Here is a 21,873-nt window from a genome sequence, read left to right as displayed (position 1 = left end):
TATGGGCCCTGACAATATTCCAGCAATAGTATTGAAGATGTGCTCCAGAGCTTGCTGCGCCTCTAGCCAAGCTGTTCCAGTACAGCTACAACACTGGCATCTACCTAGCAATGTGGAAAATTGCCCAGCTATGTCCTGTACACAAAAAACAGGACAAATACAACCTGTCCAATTACCGCCCCATCAGTCTACTTTCGATCTTCAGTAAAGTGATGGAAGGAATCATCAGCAGTGCTATCAAGTGGCACTTACTGCGCAATAATCTTCTCACTGATGCTCAGTTTGGGTTCAGCCAAAGTTACTCAGCTCCTGACCTCATTAAAGCCTTGGTTCAAAAATGGACAAAAGAGCTGAATTCTAGAGGTGAGGCAAGAGTGACTGCCCTTGACATCAAGGCAGCATTTGACCAAGAATGGCGTCAAGGAGCCTTAGCAAAACTGGAGTCAGTGCGAATCGGGGAAAATCCCGGTTGGCATCATATTTAGCAGGAAGGAAGATGGTTGTGGTTGGTGGCAATCGATCATCTCAGTTCCAGGAAATGACTGCAGGAGTTTCTCAGGTAATGTCTTGGAGCAAACACCTTCAGCTGCTTCATCAGTGGCCTTCTTTCCATCATCAGGTCAGAAGTGGGGATGTTTGCCAATGATTGCAGTGTTACCATTTCCGACGACTCAGATGCTGAAGTGTCCATGTCCAATTGCAGCAAGCCCTGGACAATATCTAGTCTTGAGCTGACAAGTGGCAAGTAACATTCGTGCCACACATGTACCAGGCAATGACCATCTCCAACAAGGGAAAAATCTAGCCATTGCCCCTTGACATTCAGTGGCATTACCTTCACTGAATCCCCCATTATCAACCCGGGGGTTACCATTGACCAGAAACTGAACTGGACGAGCCACATAAATACTGGCTACATTGGTTAGTAACTCATCTTCTCACTCCCCAAAGCCTGTCCATCATCTACAAGGCACAAGTCAGGAGGTTGATGGAGTACTCGCCACTTGCTTGGATGAGTGCAGCTCCAACAACAACCAAGAAGCTCGACACCGTCCTGGACAAAGCAGCCTGCTTGATTAGCACCACATGCACAAACATTCATTCCCTCCACCATTGATGAATAGTGACAGTCATGTGTACCATCTACAAGAGGTACAGCAGGAACTCACCAAGGCTCCTTAGGCAGAATCTTCCAAACCCACAACCACTACCATCTAGAAAAACGAGCAGCAGATACATGGGAACATCATCTGGAAGTTCCCCTCCAAGCCACTCACCATCATGACTTGGAAATATATCAGCATTCCTTCAATGTCGCTGGGTCAATATCCTGAAACTCCCTTCCTAACAGCACTGATATAAAGATGGAGCAAATATAAGGGTTCTTAGAATCATAGAATCCCTACAGTACAGAAAGAGGCCATTCGGCCCATCGAGTCTGCACCGACCACAATCCCACCCAGGCCCTACCCCCATATCCCTACATATTTATTCACTAATCCCTCTAACCTACGCATCTCAGGACACTAAGGGCAATTTTAGCATGGCCAATCAACCTAACCCGCACATCTTTGGACTGTGGGAGGAAACCGGAGCACCCAGAGGAAACCCACGCAGACACAAGGAGAATGTGCAAACTCCACATAGACAGTGACCCAAGCCGGGAATCGAACCCAGGTCCCTAGAGCTGTGAAGCAGCAGTGCTAACCACTGTGCTACCGTGCCGCTATTTTAAGTATTTTAAGTATTAAAATGTAAATGGATTGGAAAAAAATTAAGTACTTGGTATCTGCTCTCCATGTGTCTGAGTGGTTAAATACACTGTCTTCCTGACCAGTTTGATCGCTGGTCTGAGGCAGGTTAGCTGATTTGAGCCACAATATCAGTCGGTACAATTATCCTCAGCATTGGGGGGGTTTGGCTGAAAAAGGGTTAAACACCGTCAGGGGTCCTGCTTCTAATCACTATCCAGTAAATCCTGCTTGAAAGCTGGGGATGTGTGAACATGATGCAAGGAGCCAGTTGGTGTTTGCTAGGCTGCCCAGACTCTCTCTCAGGAACTGGTTGAAGTGCTGTACTTCAGCATGGAATGACACCATGAGGGATGGAGACGGGGAAAGCTACCAGGTTTGAATAATAGCTCGAGACAGTGTTGCCTGAGATTGGTGTACTTGTATTGGTGTACTTTAAGACAGACTCGCACTGAAGCCAATACACTTTATTGTTGCATGATGCATATGATACATCCCTTCGAAGTTTCCCACCTCCATTCGCAGAGCTGTGATTGTTCTAGTGTTGTACAGCTCAAAGTGTTCTCTTTTAAAGTGATGCCATATTGGGATGTGCACTTTATAACTGTTGGATGTTTCTCCCACTGGAGGTGGGCATGATCCGTGAAATCCTAATAACAGTCCAGGAAACCATTCAGTTTTGTTTCTAGGAGTCAGTCAGGGTCAATTGGGCCAAGTGGCCCTTTCTTGTTTTCAATCCTATTCTTCACAGCCACTTAGGAAGTTGTAACATCTTTTGATATTTTAATTTAGTAAATTGTTAATTGTTTTAAATAATTATTTCATAATATGTGTAAGTGCCTGAGGCTCATTGTTTTTCCAGGCAGACACAGTGGATAGAATTTAAAATGGATGACCAGGGTCTCACCAACCAGTTGGAACGCTGATGAGAACCCCCCCCCTTGCCACCTCCTTTTGGGACGTTTGCTGCATTAAATGCCAGTCAGACATTTAACAGAGCAGTGGTGGGTCTTCCCTGAGATCAGAGACCCTAGTGGCAAATGTTCTGCCCATCAAGAGCCACTGGCCAGTCAGAGGCTGGCAGCCAGCCCTTCATTGTTCAGCAGCACCACAAGGGAGGCATTGGCTGCTGTTGATGGTAATGCAGCTACCCGAGGCCCAGGATCCCAAAGGGACTCAGGCCATAGGCGAGTTATAGTGTGACTTCGGGGGGGGGGGGATCGGCAGAGGCCAGTTGAGAGTCAACATCAACCACATTGGGTCTGAAGTTGCATGTAGGCCAGACCAGCTAAAGGTGGTACATTTCCTTCACTAATGGGGCATTAGAGAACGGGATGGGTTTTAGCAACAATCAACGATAGTTTCATGCTAACCATCACAGACGTTGTTATCATCGTCACTGAGCCTAGCTTTCTAATCCAGATTCTATCCACTGAATTTAAATTCCACCAACTGCCATAGTGGGATTTGAACCAATGTCACCAAAGCAGTAGCTTGGCTCTCTGGATTCCTAGTCCAGTGACATTGCCACTGTCTCCCACTTCTCTATGCTTTGTTTTGGATACCGAAAGGAAATCTGAAGAGCTCAGTATTTGAAAGTGAAAGGTTTCCAGGATAATGGTTATTGTGTGGGTTAGTGTGAACCTGGATCAGTGCTTACTGCTGAAATGACTGGATCCTAGCTGCTATCTGTATATGGGTGAGACAGCTTTGGGTAGTTATCATTTAAGGGAGACTGGCCCTTCATCAGGCCACCCTAGTCAGACTGGAAAAGCCCCTTTATTTGTTCCTAATGAAGGTTCCCAATGAAAATTCTAGCATAAGTTCCAAACCAGAAGGTAGACAAACTGAGAGGTAGAATGACTTCTTCACATTTGTACCAAGTTAATTTTTAATTCTCAAGTTTTCTCTTATGAGAAGACAGGCAAAACCTTGACCCCAGTCAATGCCGCATATATTGAAATTGCAGAATCCTGTGGTGGTAGGGGAGGGGTTGTCTTTGCTGTGCTGCAGTCCAATTCAGTTTTAAATTGGGAGGGTAGTGGAGTTTGGGGGGGTGGTGGTTTAAAACTTTTGCTGATCAGTCTTCCATGGTGGCTCTCTCACTTAATGGGGGGCGATCTTACCAAAACAATTCTGTGCCGAACAAGCATGAAAACGCGCTGCTTTTTTGAGCGTGTTACAAATAGAATTTTGCCTCACTTTTTTTTAAAGAAAAAAATGGAGCAAAATCTGTTTGCCGCCAGTAGGGGGAAGGGGTGGGGCCAAGCTCACCAAAAGCAGTCAGCTTGCAGCAGAGGGCGCAATTGCACGTGCACAGATCTCTCTGTTCCGTGCTATTGCTGTCAGACATCTTACTCCAGCTACCGTTGGTCTCTGTGACCAATTACCCTCCCCTGCCCCCGCCACTGCATGGGCTGATCACCCCCCCCCCCCCCCCCCCCCCACGTGCACAGGCCAACCAATTGAACCCCCCTCCCGGGCATGGACCAGCCAATCACTGGTTGCAGAGTTCTCATCGTTGTCGTCCCCATCCTAATTGTGAAGGGTGCAGCACCCCCCCCCCCCCCCCAACCGCCCCAACCGCCGGTGCTTGGTGAGCTCTGTATGCCAGGCTGCCCATTGGGCACTGCCAGGGTGCCAGGCTGGTACTGCCCAAGGGGCACTCCTGTGCCCCTGACCACATAGAGGGGGCCTCAACGGCCTCTGGTCCTACCAGCGAGGCCATCACGACAGGTCCCTGTTGATGGGGACCATATGTGATCCTCGTCGGTGAGGATCTTCACTGGTGGGTCTGCAAAGGCAAGTGAGTGCGGACAATTCCTTCCCAGACTCCCTTGTAATATTAAATTCTAATTTAAATGGAACGTAAATATTGCAATCAGCCTCGCGCCTGATCTCGCCGGATATCCGATGCTGGTAGGTTCACGAGAGATGAGAAATCGGGCATGAAACCGATTTCTCGGCTCTCTCGTAATCTTACTGGCTCACCCCGCCCATCAATCAGCAGGGTGAGATGGTAAGGTCACTCCCAATATAGTGAGATCCTGGTGACCTAGTGGGCGGCACGGTAGCACAGTGGTTAGCACTGCTGCTTCACAGCTCCAAGGACCTGGGTTCCATTCCCGGCTTGGGTCACTGTCTGTGTGGAGTTTGCACATTCTCCTCGTGTCTGCGTGGGTTTCCTCCGGGTGCTCCGGTTTCCTCCCACAGTCCAAAGATGTGCGGGTTAGGTTGATTGGCCATGCTAAAAATTGCCCCTTAGTGTCCTGAGATGCGTAGGTTAGAGGGATTAGCGGGTAAATATGTAGGGATATGAGGGTAGGGCCTGGGTGGGATTATGGTCGGTGCAGACTCGATGGGCCAAATGGCCTCTTTCTGCACTGTAGGGTTTCTATGACCTATGACCAGAGAGGTTGCATATCTAATCTCAGTGTGTGCTGCATTTCCTGACTTCAACCAAGGCAGTTGTTGCTTTTGCAGAGCAAGTGAAGGGCTTTGGCTGGAGCTCCTGCTTCTGATCACAGGTCAGTGACCCGCCTGGAAAATACTCACCTGTGTGATCATTGGGTGAAGACCAGATTGGTATGAGATGTGATGCTGTATATACTCAGATAGTTCACCATCGAGACTCTCGCATGAATAGCTAATGACAATTGCTTCATTTGGAGCTGTACCCCAATAAGGAGTCAACGCCTTTTTGAAAGAGGCGACGGTGAGGGAAAACACTGGTGGCAAAAGGAAGGGGGGAAAGTACAGTTCAGACTGTATGCAGTGCCAGTGGTGACCAATATTCATTGTCTGCCTTTCAATCACTTTTTAGGATTAACTACCTGGAAGAGGAGAATAAACAGCTTCAAGACGAGACAGTGAAGTTGAGTGACCGACTTGGCTCATTGGAGCGCTCTCTGAGAGTAATTAAGACGGTACATGGTATAAAATGAGTTGGATTGTGCTCCATGCACTATCCAACCATTTCTTTTTGTTTTCCTTTCCCATTCTAACGAGGCACGAGTGCTGCATCGCCTGATGGTTGGCCACTTAGGCTAGGTTTTAGAAGCCTTCCAGTACCAGTGGAACTGTCAGCTGGTAAGAGTCAGAACCTTGAGGGAGGGAAGAACCCACAATTTTCCATGTGTAAGTCTAGAAAATGAATGTTGGTCGAGTGACTTCAACCACAGATGGCACAGCAGCCACACCCTTCTTCTTGTCTGTCTTCTACACAAGCGACCACCTGTGCTCATAGAAAATGGCGGATCAACTATTCTTAATCTAAAGAGTGGCGCTTCTTGTCAATTTAAGCTGCTACACAAATATAGATTTGTATCTTTGAGAATCTGTATTTAATCATAGAATTCAAGCCCAAAATCATTAGCACTGCCACAATACTCTAATAAAACCACAGTTGGATATTCAATCACCGTAAAAGCGTCCTTGACATGTTATACAGTACATGACATAAAACAGAGCATCCAGTAGTTGACTGCGAACATTGCAACTGTATAGCTGCTAGTAATATTGTTTAACCGGCGTATTAACTTAAGTGTCGCCCTTTCTAATCAAAATACAATCTATGTGGTGGTGTCTTGGATAGGGCTGTTAATATCACGCTTGCCCATGCCATGCATGGACCCAGAAACTGTCGTAGTCCCCAGTGTCAATAATAAATGAACAATGGGTGACTGAATCCTTGATGCACTGTCCCTTCAACTATGAAAGTTATCCAACAGTACTATTAATGTGTAAATTGAAATGGCAGAATAAGTTGTATCATAAGGGGTTGGAATAGTATTTGTGAGAATCACTTGCATTGACCAGATAAGGATCAAAGATTAGTAAAGCATATTGGCTAAGAATTCCTCCCCTGCCACTCCACCCCTTAAGCATGCCTGCAGATTGAACTCTTCAGCCTTCAAAATACATTTTAATAAGATGCTTGACAGGGTAGAAAAAGTAAATCTAGATCAGTACATCAGGTACTGACCTAGATTTAAGGTACATCAGATAGCAGGACATGGAAGCACAGGGTCATGGTCCCAAAGGGCAAATGCAGGACAGATGTGAAGATTTTCTTTTTGTTTATGCAGAGGGTGATTAACAACTCAAATTGGGTTACCAAAAGGGGTAACCAGGACAGTGGATTAATTAAAAAAAACAGTTTGATGTTGTCAGGAGAGATGGTAGGGTCTCCATTGCGAACCAAACGGTCAACTTCATCTGCACTTATCATGTATACACTGTGCTAGCTTCACTGTTATGGTCATGATGTTTATGTTTTGTGTGTCTGTATCTTTCTACTAGGATCCTTCCAAGTCACAGCATCATGAGAATTTGTCCGTGTCCTTTCCCCAGGAAACTTGCAAGTTTCAGCACAATGACACTACCGTAAAGAATGGCAACTTCCTATCTTCAACACGGTATTGTAATTACTGTAAATGAAACCTCTTTGTTCCTGTCCCTTCCCACAGACTCAATTGGTAAAACCAGCACATAGTTGGACTTCACAGGCCTGTGAGCCTAGTGTTTGATGTCTGGTCATCTATACACCAAGTTAGCTGATGTCTAGGTTAGAACTGTTAATGTCACGCATGCCAAGCTGTGACATAAGGCTGACGGGATAGGGAAGGGGAAATGTAGCCAGGGTTCTGAGTCCTAATCAGTATCCAGTGTCCTGAGCTGGATTGGGTATGCATATGAAGATGGCAGCTGAGGACAAGATCAGATTTGACTGATAGCCACCATGGTGAAATACCTTATTGATGCTCATTGTCTAAGGTTACACACCATAGCTGTCCACTTGGGTGCAATACTAGATAGCACTGCACTGTTGAGCAGTATTTAAAATGTCATGATGAACAAAAACGACCATTACACCAAAAGATTCCCAACCAGTAGTTGTTCTTCTTTGTAAAATCTAGACAGTGAGCTGGCTATTCCATTACTGGAGCATCACCAGTTTCTACTATAGTGATCCCCACTGCTTATGTACACTTTATAGTAGGGAATCACTGAATAACATTCATGAACTGGGGCATAAGCCAATTTTCCCCTCGCCCTAAAGTCCATAGTAGTTTCCAAACTGTTTGCAAACTGACTTCAGCTAATTGAGTATAGACTGGGCATTAAACTTGGCACTTACCTGAGTAATAGTACCTGAGCAAAATTGGAAGTTTGTACTCTGAGTAACAAGCATTGAGGGAAGACCAATAGATGTTGACTAGACTATAGAGTCATCCAGTTCACAATTGGAATTGGAAGCTGCTTAAACAGCGAGGGAAGTAGCTGAATCATTTTGTAAGAAGGAAGCCTGCCACTTTCCCCAAAGGGTTCTGTGTGTTTATGATCATAGAAGTGCCAGGTTTAATCTCTGGTCTTCACTGAGTTAAGGGCATTCCTCTGCCTTGAGTTTTGCACTGGCATATCCTCCATCCTTTCTCCCACAGTGTCTGTACTGGACTGTTCCTCATCCTCACCAATTTCGATCTCAATCTCAGCTCACTTTGCCCCCTTTCATCTGATTTCATTGAGCTCCTGTCCTCCCCAAACTTCTCCTTCCATACATACTCTTCTATCCACATTCATGCTCACTATTACCAACGCTCTTGCCATCTAATATGGTCCACTTCCATGGTATTAATCATGACCAAGGCCATCTATGACCATCTCCTTGTATTCCTCATCACCCACATCTCCAGCCATGAGGTTAGTTTCCAGAGGTGTGCTGGCAGCACTCAGCTCCAATGCCTTTGCCAACTTCTCCACTGACTCTGATTTCAGACTACTTCACAGAATCATTGAATTGTTACAGTGCAGAAGGGGGCCATTTGGCCCACCATGTCTTGTACCCACTCTTCAAATGAACATACAACTTAGTGCCATTCCCATGCCTTTTTCCCATAATGTTGCACATTGTTTCTATTCAAATATTGATTAATGGCCTCTTTAGTGCCTTGATTGAACCTGCCTCCATCACACTTCCAGGCAGAGCACTCTATACTTGTCTTCGATGAGTTGCAGTTTTCTCCATTTAAGCATTCAAAACAATAAAGTCGTTGTCTCAGCTCCCAATATCTTTGCCACTGTCTCATTCCAAGCAAGCCTATTCACTACCTTAATCCCAGGCTTTTGTAACATAGACTTCCATCTCTATTACATTTTCACCTCTACCTCTGCCTTAGGCCCTTCTGTTACTGAAAAAAATCACCCACATTTTTGTCATTACCAGACTAAACTATTCCAATTCTCTCATTTTATGCTTGCTCCGTAAATTCCAGCTCTTCTAAAACTGCACTGCCTGTATTCCGTACTATGCCATTCACCAATCATTCATGACTCTACTGACCTCCATTGATTTCAGATTCACCAAAGCCTCTCATTTGAAAATGTCGTTCCTCCATAGTCACAGTTCTTTCTAAGTCTGTAACCTCCTTCCCTTACAACTCCTTCAAGAGCTCTGCATTCCTCAGACTCTGACCACTTGCGCCCCTCCATTCTTGATCGCTGTTCAGTGTTCAGGGCTTGTGCTCTGAAGTTCCCTCCATAAATCCCTCTGCATTTCTATTATCTTCCTATCAACCAGCAATGGCTCAATTGGTAGTACTCCCACCTCTGAGTCATCAGATTCCAGCTTCATGTCCTACTTCAGGGCCTGAGCACATTTCAGATCCGCACCTACGGAGTGCTGCACTGTCGGAGGTGCCATCTTCCAGATAAAATGTTGAAACGAGACCTCATCTGCCTGCTTGGGTGGATGAAAAATATCCGATGCCGCTATTTTGAAGATGAGCAGAGGAACTGGGCTCGATGACCCGGACAATATTTAACCCTTAATCAACTTTACAAATATCATTCTCACATTGCTCCCTGTGAGGTTTTCTGTGCACAAATAATCTGCCACATTACAACACTTCAAAAGTACTTCATTTGTTGTAAAGCGCGTTTTGAAACATCCAGTGGTCATGAAAAGCGCTATGTAAATGCAAGTCTTTTTTCCTGTTTTAAGATTGTCTTCAGACTCTGTCATTGACCAGACTTTTAATCAATCCTCCTGAAGTGTCCTCCTTTACCTTGACATCCATTTTTGCCTGATTAGATCTCTGTGAAGTACCCGGGAGCATTTTTCTACAGTAAAGATTCTGTTTCAAAGAGAATAAGAGCTATTATTTTTGTTGTAGTTACCAGATTCTTCTTTTCTTCCAGTGATACGCCACCACCAGCTGGTAGTAACAATTTTGGTTCTTTGGAAAGCATTCGACGCAACAAAGCAGCGGAGTCTTCCGATGTCACAAAGTCTACATTTCCAACCCGGTCGCATCACTCAGACGTGGGCTACCTAAACCTGACGAGCTCCCCACGGTGCAGGGACCTGGATGATGGCCGGAGTCTAGGCAGTGATGAGGTGTGATCAGGCCATGACAGAGACAGCGGTAGATCTGAGTACAATTTTAAGTGGATCCTGAATGTTCGACCCAAACAAATTTGACGACTGGGTGATCCACAAGGTGTTTCTATCTGGAGTTAAAGTAATACTGGCAATGGGGCCAGGGACATATTGACTCAACGTACAATAAGCTGTTGTCTTTGTCACGTTGCCCAACAAGAATATTAACACATCTTTCTCTGGTAGATTGGTTGAAATACCTGAATTAATACTGGTCCAGCTATTGCACTTACAAGCACACGAATACTGGAGTCGTACCAGAATTACAAAGGTTCAAGGGTGCAGGTTGGGTGTATGAAATTACTCTGCTTCTATGGTTCTAAAATCCATAGAACTCTCCCAGTGTTAAAATGAGCTTTGGTGCTGCTGCCCGATTTGTACACTGAGAACAAAGAACTCATCTGTCTGAGTAATCCTTTTTGTCTAAATCTATTATTTGTGCTGAGCTTTGTCTTGGAGCTTTGGTTGTACGTGTAAAGTAATTTTATTGCAGTAAATTTGCACAGTTTGAGAAAACCATAAGGAAACAGCATTAGGCAGTAGTACTGCTAACCGGGTTGTAAAGCAAAGTGTTTTGACTACTTTCTGAATCTGATACCTTCTTGCACTGTATTTTCTCAAACCTGCTTTCACTTAATTGTGATTCTGAATTGTAACTTAAGCGCAATGCCGCACCTATCTTCTGGCCTCGTTGACAAAGGCCCCAATGTGAAGCAAGGCCTCATTACTGGAAAGCTGTCAGGTTCAGTCCCGAGGATTGTGTTAATTTATTTCAGGCAGAGCTGTATCTAGGGGGGGGGGCGGTATGATTGCCTTCCACATGACCAGACTAGAGAGGGCCAAAAATGGGCCGGCAAATCTACTTGTGATTGTAATGTGCAAAAGAGATCAGGATCAGGCTATCTGATGCCCTTAACAGTCAAAAGCCTGACACTGTATACCTGTACTAGTGACAAATGGCTCCTTGGACAAGATATCAAAGTGTTTCTGCACCCAAACAAAAGTCTGTACTTCCAAAAGAGATGGGGGAGGGTGTGTGAGGGGATGAATAGGGAAAAGCAAATTACAGTACCAGAATCATTAACCTTAAAGCTTGTCAGATATTTTTTAAACTGCAATCCCAATTGCAGATACTTGAAAGCATGAAAATGGAAAAGTAGGCATGCAGAACTGAAGGCAACAAACAGTCTGATTGCACACTAGTGTTTTCTCGTGCATTTACTCTGCCTTTGCTGCATTGACAGTTATAAAATGCAAGCACTGCTGCTGAGGTTACTTAGGTAGCTGATGCATTAACCTGTCAGTGCAGTAGGGTAATGCACCACAGGTTTGTGACTTCCCCTCGGAGTGAGTTCCCAGTTTAGGTTTTGCCACAGAGTGAGGGGAACAAAGCAGTGGGAGTGCAGACTTGACACTCCCCAAAAAGTCACAAGGGAATTTCTGTGGAGAACTTCACCCCAATAAGGTCGTCGTATGTCTCCCCGATAGAGAGAAGAGTAAGATGGACAGAGGCCCAATACGTGTGACCTCCAAGGGATTGATGATAAACCCTAAAAGAGAGGGAGTAAAAATGAAAATAAACAGTCAACTGTTGTTGATTTAGTAGATTGGAAAATAATCTGGATATTAATATAACTCAGCAGTTAAGAACCAGGCGTGACCATATCGTTGAGAGCAGCAATTCACATTTTTGTCTTTAAGCAGGAGATAATTTTCTATGATTAAACTAGATAGCTTGAGGAGAATCTTATTCAGCTAGCCAAGGAGCAAAGATATACTAAACTCTAATAATATAATTATAAACTCTACAAAGGGGCACAGACTTGTTCAGAAGACAGAAGATGAACAGTTCTAACTCCTTTGCAAGGAGAGGTGGGTAAGTGGAACAGGGGCACAATGAAGGTAAAGAATAATGGTTGATTCAAGAGTTAATTATATAAATGTTTGACAGAGAAATATATCGGGTGGAACAAGTGACAAAATGGTTCCTTTTTTTTCGGACTTTTGGATTGGCACGGTGGAGTTGAAGTGGACTCTCAATTCCCTCGTACGTTCCTATGTTCCTTGTTTAAAGGCTGATGAAATGGATGAAGTGTGGGGTGAATCGGAGTTGTACTCTTTCCATGCCCCTGTTCATTTCAAGCATAGTTAAACTTGACTGGATGGATTTTGATGGGGTCCTGGTTTGGTTTTCTCATGAAAAGGAGAATTATCTGTTGCTACGAAAAGCTCCAAGCAAAGGTAGAGATGCAGTAATTAAATTAGTTGATGGTCTGGGATTACTGCACCAAAACCGTACAGAATCACCTTGATTCACTCGTTACTAAAGCAGTGCTGAAATATCATTCTGTCCGCAGTGTATATTCAAGATCAAAGTTTACATTGTTCTTAAAGGCAATTTTTATGGTTATGGCGATTAGTAACTAATCAGTGTGTATCATTATCTGTGTATGATCTATCTGAAAGAGCAAGCTGGTAGGTAGACAATGTAGTTTACCCTGTAAATGAATTGATTCCTAAAGTGTTATTGTGAAAATCCACAATTGCTTCCAAACAAAATTCTTTGTCATTCAAAGTGACTCAGCCTGCTATGGTTTGGTAATGATGCCAGCATAAACATTCTCTGCAGAAGACTGACAGACAATTGGTTCATCACCCTGTCTCACCCTCACGGTTATGACTGTCATGTAACTTATGCACAAGATTATCTCTTCTCCATGCCTCTCCCTCCCTCCCACCTAGCTGCCCACCAGCCATGCAATTTGCTGAGAGAAGCAAAGGTACCTGGCCAGTTTAGGGGACAGGATTGGAACCTTTGGTTGATTCCTCCGCAATTCCTAAAGGCAGTTGAGCAAGTTCCAGGAATTTGTTCATATCCGTGCTTAACATTTGCTGTAAATCCACACACGGCACCAGCCAGTGACTTATTCTGTAGGTCAATGAAAAGAAATACCTCCTGCTCTCTAACCTAGTTCATTGGTGATGTGTGTACTTGTGCCTCTGTTTCTTCCTAATGTGTATAACTCAACATGTGTACATGGGCTAAATTAATCTTTTAATTATATAACGGACATCAATCCAGTCTCTGTAAAGTCTGCGCTTTCTAGAGTGAAATGAGCTCCTTACTAAAGCTATTGTGATAACTGAGAGCCTTTAGAATATGTATCAGGGATCTATCTGGGTGTCCTAGTGCATGAATCCCAAAAGGTTAGTATGCAGGTACAGCGAGTAATTAGGAAAGCTAATAGAATGTTATTGTATATTGCAAAGGGAATTGAATACAAAAGTAGAAAGGTTATGCTTCAGTTATACAGGGCATTGGTGAGACCAACAGTATTCGATTCCTTATTTAAGCAAGGATGGAAATGAATTGGAAACAGTTCCGAGAAGGTTTACTAGACTAATACCTGGAATTGGTGAGTTGTCTTTTGAGGGAAGGTTGGACAGGCTGGACTTGTACCTGCTGGAGTTCAGAAGGGTAAGAGGCAACTTGATTGAAACAAAATCCTGTGGGGCTCTGAGAGGGTTGTAAATCTTTGAACTCTCTTCCTCAAGGACAGTGGAAGCAGAATCTCGGAATATTTTTAAGACAAAGATGGATATATTCCTGGCAAGAAAAGGATGAAATGTTATTGGGGATCGATGGGAATGTGTGGTAGGATTTTAAGGATGGTGACATCCTCAGGGCTTGCCCTCCCGAGCGTTGGTACATGACATGCAATTGCCAACTGTCAAACTTGCATTGCCATTTAACGCTCACTTGTGCATTGAATGACTTTGGGCGGGACTTCTGTCTCCCCTTGAGAAGGAACTCCAGCCCATCACTGCTGTCAGCCAATCAGATTGGCCAGCAGCTCTCCAAGCTGACCAGGCACAGTGCTACAATGGCCAGAAGCGGTACTGCAGCGTTCTGCCTGGGACTAAGTCCCATGACTGTTAGAAAGGTAAGCCCCAGGGGTGGGAGGGTAGGGGAAGCTGTGATAAAAGTGTGGGATTCCCACCCCAGGCTCTGCCTGCCAAGTGTAAAATTATGTCTGGGTTTGGGTGTGTAGGTACCCGGAGGGAATTCCATCCATTCAGTTTCACATTCCCCGCCCCTCGGAACTCACATTGAGGGAATCTTAAAATTTTGCCACGGAGTTGAGGTTACAGTCAAATCAGCCATGATCTTATTGAATGGTGGAGCAGGCTAGAGGGGCCGAGTGGCCTACTCCTGCTCCTAATTAGTATGTTCATTCTCAGACTTTAACTTGCAGTGAAGGGTTAGAAGGAGACTGAAAAATACTCTCAGTGCTGAAAAATGTTGCTGAACAACTCAGTGATGCAAATATAAAATTAATTCTAATTTTAGAGGGATCCTCTAATTAGTTTCACCTTTTTCCCCATTACTTCCCTTTGTTTCTTGATGCTGAGTGAAGTGCTGCAAGCAGCCAAGGCAAAGGGTGACCTATTTCGTTCAAGAATTCTGCCAAAGCTCTGGTATGCTCTCAGCAGGGGTGGGGGTGGAATTGCAGCCTCTTGAGGCTAAAATCATTTCATTTTTCTCTATAAGGAACTGCACATGGTGGCCAGGCTGAGATTAGGGCTGTAGACTATTACCAAACCTTTGGCCTACTGCTCCATGGTATAGATCTCCGCTACTCCAGTCCAAAGATGTGCGGGTTAGGCTGATTGACCAAGCTAAATTGGCCCTTAGTGTCAGGGCTTCTAGCAGGGCTATGGGGATAGGGCCTGGGTGGGACTGTTGTTGGTGCAGGTGCGATGGGCTGATGGCCTCCTGCACTGTAAGGATTCTATGACTCTGCTGCATCAGACAACTCCCCTCTCTGCTAATATGCTATTTTGGTGTTTGGAAAGCTTTGTCAGGAAAATTGTTAAGGAGTTGGGCAGTTACTTCACCCAAAAACAAGCCCAGTCAAAGACTATCACATGACCTGCCGGAGTTCTCTGCTTTGGATGCCATTAAATTCTGGACTTTCTGGCTTAATTAAACACTGAATCAGGGAGGGGGAGTATTGAAAAATTTGGAAGTAAATAATGAAAGGTTACTTTCTAGTGACCAAACAGGAATGTCGAAGCAAAAGTGGGGAAGTTAGACATAATATTTTCACAAGATGTTTAAAGTGATTATTGAAATCAAATCAATTAAGAGCTTTTAAGAAAGAGTTAAATAAACACGGGAAGAAAGATGTTAAAGGGAATAGAAAGATGGAGGGTGATTGTGTTTGAGTAAATTCACTGACAAACGCTAAACGCTGAATGTTCTCAGATTTTATGTAGCTGTTCTCGCCATGTATGCTTGTGTCATCTTCATACAGAAGCCTTTTTCTATGTGGTTGAGATCAGATTTATATTCTGATTTTCCATCTAGAATCATGAACTCAGGTACTCAAAGTAGCAGCAAGCTATTCTTTTCAGGCCAAGATCTTGAAATTCAGATTACAGGTTATTAATGTGTAACATTTAGCCCATGAATCTATTTAAGAGGGATTATAGTGTTTAGAATTTCATTTTAAATGTACTTATAAATTTATGATCCTTAAATTATGCTGCAGAATGCAAAACATCAGCATGTCGTAGTTCATATATGGTGCAGCTTCAGTTAGTTTTAACCTCTCAGCGCAGGGTCTCTGATCTCTGTGTGTTCAGTTCAGGCCAATGGATTAAAAAAAACAAGACAGTGACCTCTTTGAGTCTGGCACATACACAAGCTGTATCAATTACTCAGATTAGCCAACTGATGGATTTTAAAAAGCAGTGGGTGAAACTAATGATTGAATTTTGTGTTTGAGACGCCTAAAAGTCACTGCAACACTGTGGATGGCCAGTTGATGGACAATTAAATGATCTGGAAGGATAAACTGAAGGGTGCCAGAGGAGCCACTGTAAGCTGTTGAAACTTTATCCAGCAAAACGCCTTGATTATAGCATTAACAGGCAGCAACTTTCCAGAATTTAATGTTAACCAGCATCCAAAGAGTAATCGTGAAAGCTTTGTGTAGTACCAGGAATTGGAGAAGGAGGATCAAAAAGTCCCTGCTGTGTGACTTTGGGAACATTAATCTTTGTACAAGTCAGCTGAGATTGTTGACTCATCCTTGCCCCTTTCAATTTGATAGGTTAATAATAAAGCTGGATTCTTTTTAAATGTGTCATTGTTTGTTCAGAATGACATGGTTAGTTCACATGTTAATAGTTGCTGCTTGATTTCACAAGCCTGTTCAAATGTTGCCATAGTTTCTATCACAACTAAACAAATAATTAGAAAAAAACGAGTTTCATTTATATATAACACCTTAACAGATCTCTTGAAAGGCCCTAGTGCACTTTTCATCAGTTTTTAACAGGCACTTGCTGTTGTTACATGGCAGCATGCGGCAGCCATTTTTCTTACAACATGTTCCAAAAACAGCAATGAGATAAATGAATCCCTTGTGGGCCCAAGGGAGAAGGATCTTAGTTTCATGAGGACAACACCTCAAACAATGCAGCGCTCCTCCAATGCTGCACTGCAATGTCAATCTAGGTTACATGTGGAAATCCTGGAGTGGGGCTTGAACCTACCTTATAGAATCATAGAATCCTACAGTGCAGAAGGAGGCCATTTGGCCCATCGACTCTGCACTGACTACAATCCCACCCAAGCCCTATCCCTATAACCCCATTCATTTACCCTAGCTAGTCCCTCAACACTAAGGGGCAATTCAGCATGGCCAATCCACCTAACGCCCACACCTTTGGAGTGTGGGAGGACACCAGAGCACCCAGAGGAAACCCACGCAGACACGCGGAGAACGTGCAAACTCCACACAGTGACCCAAGCCAGAAATCAAACCCAGGTCCCTGGTGCTGAGAGGCAGCAGTGCCACCGTGCCATCCCTGACTGAAGTATATACATGCTACCAAATGAACCAAACTGATATTTCCAAATAAATAAACCCTGATCAATATTTGCCAATAGATTGGTTACAGACATGTCGCTAGCTTTAACAGTCATTTGAAATTAAGTCATGAATTTTGAATATTGCAACCTGGGTGCATTGGATAATAAAAGAACATAATTACTGAGATATGATTTCTACCTGTACTGTAAAATATGCTCTTAACCTCATTGAAAATACAGATCTGTTGGCAAGAAAGAAACACAACGTGAAAAGAATATGTTGTGGATACGGGAGGGGCGGGAGTGTAATTATCCTATTTGCTATGTTTAGTGAAGTAAATTCTGTGAGAGTAAAGCAGGTTCTGCTGCCCTGTGCTTTCACTAACTAGCCTCTTGAGTTGAACTTGAGACATGCAACAAGTTTACCTCTTCTTGTTGCTGCTTGAAACCACCAGTGCCAAATACCACTTCCAGGACTGCAGATGTGAGGCTGTATTAAATGCAGAGCATGTTTCTACGTATATAGAACAAGTTGTTGGTGCTTAGTAAACATACATTTTGATTATATTAATTCACCAGTCATTAAATCTGAGCCCTCAGACTTGAGATGGGCCTTGATGTCACTGTTTGATTATATTACTGTGCATGCTTCCTATGTTACCATAAATACAACTATGGAACTACATTATCTTTCATACCTCATATGTAATCCCATAGACAGGAACTCATGCTTATATATTTTATCAATCTGTATGACCTTGTCAAATTTTTATGGATTTATCTTTGTCTAAAGCACAATGGAATTATTGTGATTTATGATATCGATAACATTACAACTGCTGAAGTCAGTGATCTGTTACTCAATTCTAAATTATTCAGAAAGGGCAGCTAAATGAAACCAGTTGCTTTGCAACTCAACATTTTAAGTTAAGTACAGAGGCTCAGGTTTTGTGTGCGAGTTGTTGTCCATTACATGCTAGTTACATTGGAATCCTGACCCATTCTCACAAGATCATAACTCTGAAATACTTATCCTTCCGAGCGTTAGGTGGCATTCTTTTTAATGCTGAAAATCTTCAGGTGGTGTCTCATCCACACCAGTTGCAAACTGTGCTCCGGCATTCAGCCCGTCACAGGATATAGTTGGTGACCGTAACTTGCAAGACTACACTACTGCGAACACTAAGAAAGCCATGCATTATATTAGGTTGATTTTTCAGATTAGTTGCCAAATTGCGTGTGCTCACTATTTGCAATGGATTGCTTTTATGATGTTAAAGGCTGAGTCACACGCTAGCTCTTCAAAACCTATTCTTTCTTAACTCCCTTTCAACATTATTGGTGCCCTGCACTATAAGCCATGCCCTTTCTGTAAGCTCTATAGTTCTAGAAACGGGGCATAATTCAGTGCAATGTGGGGACACCATAACTGTTAAGGTATCAAACACTTGAATATTACCCAATAAGAGAGTGAGTTTATAAAAGTAAGATTAATGCTTTCCCTCCCATATTCACTATTCTGCACGGTCTGCATTAACTTGTCCAGGGATTTAGAATTTCTGAATACAGAATGTTGTTGGCGAGAGTTTTTTTCACTTTGATCCTTTTAACTCGTGTTGCCTCAATGAATTATGAGGTAAGAATGTAAAACAGTAAAAAATAACACTAAAGCTGAACGCCTGCGGTTTCTGTCTGAACCAAGCTCTTTGAGCAGGCAGACGGCACATGCCAGGCACTTTAGGGAATTGGAAAGTGAACGAGCCCAAATGAATGTTATGGCCACGTAGCTAAGATCAGTGGACCAGGTGGTGGCTTAGGGTAAAGCTGGAAGCTGCTGTATGGCCCACAGTGACTTCAAAAGGCACGTGGACTAAGATAATTGTAACAATAAATAGACAATGGAAACGTCATTTCAAGCTGTATAAAAAAAATGAAACTGCTGGGTCTGCAGTGGTGAGGAAATGGTCACCCCGCTGTTCGCTTTGCTGGATAACAGTGAATGTAGCTTCGACAATTGGAGAAAAGTATCCAAGCTAAAAACTAGACTGGGGACGAAAAAAAGCTCCTGGCCTTGTCTGCAGGGTTTGTTTCTTGCAAAGATACAGGCTGGAATTCTCCAACCTCGCCCATGACTGGGATTCTCCAGTCCCACTGCAGTGAATGAAGTTTTGGCTGAGCGCCAAATTCTCCATTCTCTGGCAGGGTGAATGAATTCAGAGAATCCTGTCTATAGATGCAGAAATGGAAGAGAATGCAGGAAATCATTTAAAATGAAACCGTTCCAATTAGCAACATGGCTATCACACTAACTATTTATATTTAAACATGAATAGACCACAAAGGCATTCTATATTTGAAACAGAATATGAAGATATTTTCATAAAGTAAAATCTGTGCCTACTCCTGTCTTGATTTTTCCTTTCCTTTGACTGTGTGGTTTGTTCTCCCAGCTACTCGTTTTAAATCCACTAGGGTAATCCCACACGTCCTTCATTCTGGGAAAGGGGGTCAGAGGAAAACAGAAGATGGTGCACTCGACAAAATAACCACATCTGTTATTTTAAAAACAGTTGTCTATCATGGTAAACCGATTGAGATGTTCATTTAAATGGTCCACCGATATTGTCAACTATTAATTTGTGTTTTTGGTTGTATATAATAATACTAAATCTGTGTGTTTGTTCAGTCCTCTGCCCTGTGTGGGCAGGATGTACTTCACTGTACAGGGTGTAGAAGCTCAAAATGTGGCACCTTGTCACTTTAGTTTCATCCAAACTATGATCGGCAACAGTTTTGAGAAGGCGATTTTCAAAATTGTCAACCTGATTTTGAAAGTCTGACTTTTTAAAACAGTAGTCAATTATTTTTCTCACACTTTGGAATCACACAATATAGAGATATTGGTTATCAGTGAACGCTGATCATTTGCAAACATCAGCATTCCAGCCACATCATCCCTTCTGGCATCCTAACTACTTGAATTTGACAAGAGGTTATTCTGCCTTATCCTAAAGTATGCTTCAAACGAACCCAAGAGTGGCATTAACCCACTATTTTGATTCACTTAATAGTTCTACCTTTAAATCTGATAGCCACCCACGAAGATGAAACCTTAAACTCGAGAGCCAGAATTCCTAACTGCACCCACATTGGATGCTTGACAGTTCAGTGTGGAAGCTGGCACCATATATATCCCAACCACTGTCTTAGTGACTGAATGTGTGACATTTAATTTTTATCACTGGTATTTATTACTAATTCTAATGAATCAAGATCCACATATTCTACTCCTGTTAGATGGAAACTGAAAGCCAGTGCCTGGTCAAATACACTGACTAATGGAAGCTTTAAATGATGTTGCATATGTAGAAGGTTCTAATAGTTTGGTGCTGAAACTGCACCCAAAGAGTTAAGTGTTTTTGAAACGGGAAATATGAGCAGCCTGGCTTCCCCAGCTGAGCTTGCATATTCATTGTGTTTGAAGGATATTTGAGAGGTTTAAATAGAGTCAATTAATGTAACGCAATATTAGAAACACACGGCGTTTGGTCAGGAATGGAAAGAGGATGTTGAACAAGTAAACGCTTTAAAGGGCAGACCCTTCACCAGAACCAATTCCTGAATGATGGAAGAAAGGTTTCACTAAAGGCAGTATAAAGAAACATCCCCCATTGCTCACTCAACACACACCCAAAATACCTGCCAGAAATTTGGGACTGCTGACTAATTTGGGCCGTTCGGATGAAATATAAAATGACTTTGAATGATGCACAAAACTTTGGTAAACTGTTTTGTCACCTACACATCAAGGATGTACAATTTTGCAGTTAACCATCATTGCAGCCTGTGTTCAATACAGAATTTTAACAAACAAAATGTATTTTATATGCTCTGTATTTTTTTGAAATAAAGATATATAACTTTTTTCTAAATGCATGTGCCTGTGTTTTTCTTTGTAGTTACTTGTTATAACCGTTACATTCCTCCCACCTACCAGCTATTCTGGGCAATTCTAAGAATGTCCCTTGGCTTTGAGCTCTTCATTACTAAAACTTCCAAATCATCAAGGGATCTGTTCTTAAAAAAAAAAACCCCTACTGAACAGATTCCTGATCCAGTCAGGAGCCACGGCTTTGGTAGGCAAACAGGAGGTTAAAGGAACTGCAGTAAACCAAAAAGCAAGAGGTTAATCACTTAAAATTGCACACTGAAGAGTTTTGCAAAAGTGCATTAACTGAACACTGTTGAAGGAAATTAAACACTCAAATGTGTTGAGGAACTATTATGAAAATGAGTGGGTTGGTCTCCCAGTTAGTTGTTGGTTGTTAATTATGAGGTGTGGGCAGCTAACAGCTCTCAAGTGGACGAAGGCTGGTGTGTGAAGACTCTTGTTAACCCTGAATCACTCGAATAAAAATAAAAACACTTGGTACAATACATTTTAATTGGAAAGGGTGTTAACTCCTCTGCGTGTCCCAGAGATGTCAATTATGGAGCATTGAATCTGGACTCTTCATATCTATGACAAATCAATAAAGATTGGCACAGTGGTTAGCACTGCTGCCTCACAGCGCCAGGGACCTGGGTTCGATTCCCGTCTTGGGTCACTGTTTGTGTGGAGTTTGCACATTCTCCCTGTGTCTGTGTGAGTTTCCTCCGGGTGTTCCGGTTTCCTCCCACAGTCCAAAGACGTGCGGGTTAGGTTGATTGGCCATGTTAAATTGCCCCTTAATGTCAGGGGGATTAGGCGGGTAAGTATGTGGGGTTACGGAGATAGGATCTGGGTGGGATTGTTGTTG

The 21,873-nt window shown here is 43.1% G+C and overlaps 1 protein-coding gene across 1 annotated transcript in view; it reads left to right on the top strand.

Moving 5' to 3' along the window:
• The window catches only part of LOC144510262 (uncharacterized), a 150,670-nt gene extending 129,673 nt beyond the window's left edge, over nt 1-20,997 (top strand). The window contains exons 28-30 of the mRNA XM_078239756.1: nt 5,575-5,677; nt 7,053-7,168; nt 9,951-20,997. Coding sequence (XP_078095882.1) covers nt 5,575-5,677; nt 7,053-7,168; nt 9,951-10,155 — 424 coding nt within the window. The 3' untranslated portion in view covers nt 10,156-20,997. The remainder of the gene's footprint in view (nt 1-5,574; nt 5,678-7,052; nt 7,169-9,950) is intronic.
• Nucleotides 20,998-21,873: the final 876 nt, after the last annotated feature.

Source organism: Mustelus asterias, chromosome 22 (assembly GCF_964213995.1).
Source record: "Mustelus asterias chromosome 22, sMusAst1.hap1.1, whole genome shotgun sequence".
In the NCBI taxonomy this organism is placed as follows: domain Eukaryota; kingdom Metazoa; phylum Chordata; class Chondrichthyes; order Carcharhiniformes; family Triakidae; genus Mustelus; species Mustelus asterias.
Note: the sequence above shows the minus strand (reverse complement) of the source record. Positions and strands in the feature narration are given on the sequence as shown.